This window comes from Chiloscyllium plagiosum, unplaced genomic scaffold (assembly GCF_037043375.1).
Source record: "Chiloscyllium plagiosum isolate Xiang-an unplaced genomic scaffold, Cpla_swu_hap1 HiC_scaffold_7, whole genome shotgun sequence".
Lineage (NCBI taxonomy): Eukaryota > Metazoa > Chordata > Chondrichthyes > Orectolobiformes > Hemiscylliidae > Chiloscyllium > Chiloscyllium plagiosum.
This window is the reverse complement of record NW_028270145.1, coordinates 59776113-59780090: the sequence shown is the minus strand read 5'-3', so window position 1 is coordinate 59780090 and position 3978 is coordinate 59776113. Positions and strand designations below refer to the sequence as shown.

Here is a 3978-nt window from a genome sequence, read left to right as displayed (position 1 = left end):
CCTGCCTCTGACATACGTCTTAAATCTATCCCCCCTCAATTTGTAGCTATGCCCCCTCGTACAAGCTGACAGCATCATCCTCAGAAAAAAGACTTTCGCTGTCTACCCTATCTAAACTTCTGATCATCTTGTATGTCTCTATCAAAACTCCTTTTAGCCTTCTTCTTTCCAATGAGGACAGACCTAAGTCTCTCAGCCTTTCCTCATAAGACCTTCCCCATACTCTTCTAAGGATTCATCGATCTATCCTGTCTATACCAGACATATGCCTCCTTCTTTTTCTTAACCAAACCCTCAATGTCTCTGGTCTTCCAGCATTCCTTACACCTATCAGCCTTTCCTTTCATCCTAATAGGAATATACTATCTCTGGACTCTCATTATCTCATTTCCGAAGGCTTCCCATTTTCCAGCCGTCCATTTACCTGTGAACATCTGCCCCCAATCAGCTTTTGAAAGTTCTTGCCTAATGCTGTCAAAATTAGCCTTCCACCAATTTAGAACTTCAACTTTTAGACCTGGTCTATCCTTTTCCATCACTATTTTAAAACTAATAGAATTATGGTCGCTGACCACAAAGTGCTCCCCCACTGACACCTCAGCCACCTGCCCTGCCTTATTTCCCAAGAGTCGGTCAAGGTTTGCATCTTCTCTAGTCAGTACATCCACATACTGAATCAGAAAACTGTCTTGTACACACTTAAGAAATGCCTCTCCATCTAAACCTTTAACACTATGGCAGTCCCAGTCTATGTTTGGAAAGTTAAAATCCCTACCATAACCACTCTATTATTCCTACAGATAACTGAGATCTCATTGCAAATCTGTCTCTCAATTTCCCTGACTATTAGGGGGGCTGTAATACAATTCCAATAAGGTCATCATCCCTTTCTTATTTCTTAATTCAACCCAAATAAATTCACTGGATGTATTTCCAGGAATATCTTCCCTCAGTATAACCATAATGTTATTCCTTACCAAAAACACTACTCCCCCTCCTCCCTTGCCTCCCTTTCTGTTCTTCCTGTAGCACTTGTATCGTGGAACATTAAGCTGCCAGTATATTAGTCCCCTTCCAATTCAGGTGCAATCCGTCCTTCTTGTACAGGTCACTTCTACCCCAGAAGAGATTCCAATAATCCAAAACTGTGAATCCTTTTCCTATGCACCAACTCCTCAGCCACGCATTCATCTGCTCTATCCTCCTATTCTTACCCTCAGTAGCTCATAGCACTGGGAGTAATCCAGATATTACTACTCTCAAGGACCTCCTTTTTAAATTCCTGCCTAACTCTCTATATTCTCCCATCAGAATCTCATTCTTTTCCCTTCCTATGTGGTTCTCCCCCTTGAGAACATTCTGCACCCTCTCTGAGACATCCTTGATCCTGGCACCAAGAAGCAACACACCATTCTGATTTATCGCTGCTGGTCACTGCAATTCTGTCTGTACCTGGGACAGAGTCCCCTAACGCAATTGATCTCTTGGAAACCGACATACCCCTCATTGATTTAGAGGAAGGGTCACTGGACCCAAAACGTTGAATCTGAACTCTCTCCACAGACCCACTGAGATTTTCCAGCAATTTCTGTTTTTGTTTCCAATTTCCAAAATTCGCCGTTCTTTCTGTTTTTTTTAAAAGAAATTGTACAGTACCTTTTTTTAACCAGAGCCAGCATATGTTATCATAATTTTATGCACTATTAAAGCAAGTTAAGTAAACGTGTAACCAAGTGCAAATATCTGCTTTTATGGGCTTAGATTTAACTGTGGACTATTGGCACGCGAAAATTACACTTTGCTTTCCGTTCAATACCCGCCGTCTCGACTGTAAAGACAAACTGAAATGCGTACTCTTTTAATTTATACAAAACTATTTCGCAACAAATCCGGTATTTCTTCACTTGTTTTGTCATTATAACTGTACAGCTGGATAGTTTCACAGAAAAAAAAACTCATCCTCGTTCTCCTGAAAGACTAAACAGCTTTCACTGGGCAGCACCGATGTCAAGCTGCTGAACCCCAGGCTTGTTCCTGTCCGCTACCAATCACCAACGCTTTCTCCACCTCCCGCCCATTCCGTGGACTCAGCCGATCTCTCCTGCCAAGACAGGGGTGCATTCGCATGTCCGTGAGCAGACGCTGAAACCCCCTACTCCCTCCTCTTTCCCAATGGTTGCAGCCGAGAGCAGATATAATTGCCAGAACGAAGTGAACGCACTCTCCCACATGGGACGAGCAGACAGCGAACGTCACTGGGCGGATGAAGGCGGAGGGCAGTGAGAGCTGAGCTTCCCGAGAGGTGCAGAGACTGCAACTTTCCGCATTCGGACCGAACACATTGCTGAATGCGCTGGCTCAAGCCACCTGTTCCATCGCACAACTTCGGGCTCGATCTCCAAGAAGTAGCAGCAATGAATTTCACTCTCGTGAATCAGACTGAGAGCACCATCTACTTTAACGGGACCGATTCTTTGAGCTCGGTGATCAGATGCTGTCCTGATAACCTTTCCTCGGTGGCGACAGACGATGGCTTGGTCCTGAATGCTCCGGATGAGAGAAACCTCTACATCATGAGGGTGGTCCAGATCGCGGTGATGTGCGTCTTATCTCTCACTGTTGTCTTTGGGATATTTTTCCTCGGCTGCAATCTGCTCATCAAATCAGAAGGGATGGTGAACTTCTTGGTCAAGGACCGGAGACCTTCCAAGGAGGTGGAAGCGGTCATAGTTGGCCCTTATTAGAGGTGAGCACCAAAAGTCGTGGCATCGTAACAACAGGTTCATGAAAACGGCTGTGCCATTGACTCCAGTAGACATGCCCTGCACCGAACCCAGAGAAATGGAGGGATCTTTGTGCAAGTCAGTATTTTCGACATGGAACAAGGAAGCCCGGCTGTTGGGATTGCTCCCAGCTGTTGTGCGGGTAACGCTGGACTTTGAAACAAAACGGCAAAATGTTGCATCCTTTTGATGGTGATCTCTTAGACAATGACTAAACATCCTGTCTGAAGCGATTTGCCAATTGCTTTCGGTGGCCAAAGCAGATTATTTTGAAGAATGTACATGAATAATTGCACAAGTGAAATACGAACCGATCAAATATTGCGACGTGGAACGACTTTCCCGACTGTTCACTTTTAAATATAACCTGTTCATTGCGCTCTTTGATCCCCCCTCCTCCCCTCGTATTTATCCTGTGTTTTTTTTAAATTTTAAATCAGTCGTTTATCTTGACGTACTTCGCTTACAATGTTTCTACAAAGCATTTCGTTAGCTCTTTTCCGCAAATATGTGCGAAGTCAAGTTGCATTTTTAATGTTGTTATTTATATAAGAAAAACTTGATACAAAACCTCAAGGACTGCAGATTGTCATTGCAGTCGGTAAACCTTAACATCTACTAACCACGGATACCAAACGTGTTATGAAAAATATCAATTTTGTTTTGTATTTCAAAATATTATTAAAATATATACATTTGTTCTTTGGTTTAATATTCTTTAAGGAATGATGAAGTTAGTGAGCTGCTGACCGCATTTTGGCACCAGATGTAGGGGGAAGGACTGTTAAGAGATAACGGTGTACATCCTGAATTACTGAGTAACCAAGTGAAAGCAATTACCTGCAACAGCGAGCGCAACCTCGGAAAAGTGTTATTAAAAGTAGACTCGGGCCTCAGCAAAGTAATTTTTATTAAAAAAAAAGAGAAGCTTTGGGATTTTTTTTCCCGCTGGATTTACGTCAGTTGCTTTGAAAACTGGGAACTGTTGTGAAGTGATCTTGGCGATCACTATACCCTCTTTAACTTGAGAAATTTATTGAAGGAGAGTGAATTGGATTGAGGAGTAGCTATCATTCCCTAAAATAGGATCTCCACGTTATTCCCTGTTAAAGATATGGTCGGCTGTGTACTCCATGCAGTTTCAGTTCGCGTCTCATCCCCAGCTTGGTTCTTCTTGGTTGCAGCATACGGTGCG

General features: G+C 43.2%; 1 protein-coding gene across 1 annotated transcript; it reads left to right on the top strand.

The window, feature by feature from the left end:
• Positions 1-2084: 2084 nt before the first annotated feature.
• On the top strand, positions 2085-3484 carry LOC122551604 (protein reprimo). The gene has a single exon (XM_043693774.2). The coding sequence runs from the start codon at positions 2349-2351 to the stop codon at positions 2742-2744; it is 396 nt and encodes a 131-aa protein (XP_043549709.1). The 5' UTR covers positions 2085-2348; the 3' UTR covers positions 2745-3484.
• The last annotated feature ends 494 nt before the right edge of the window (positions 3485-3978 follow it).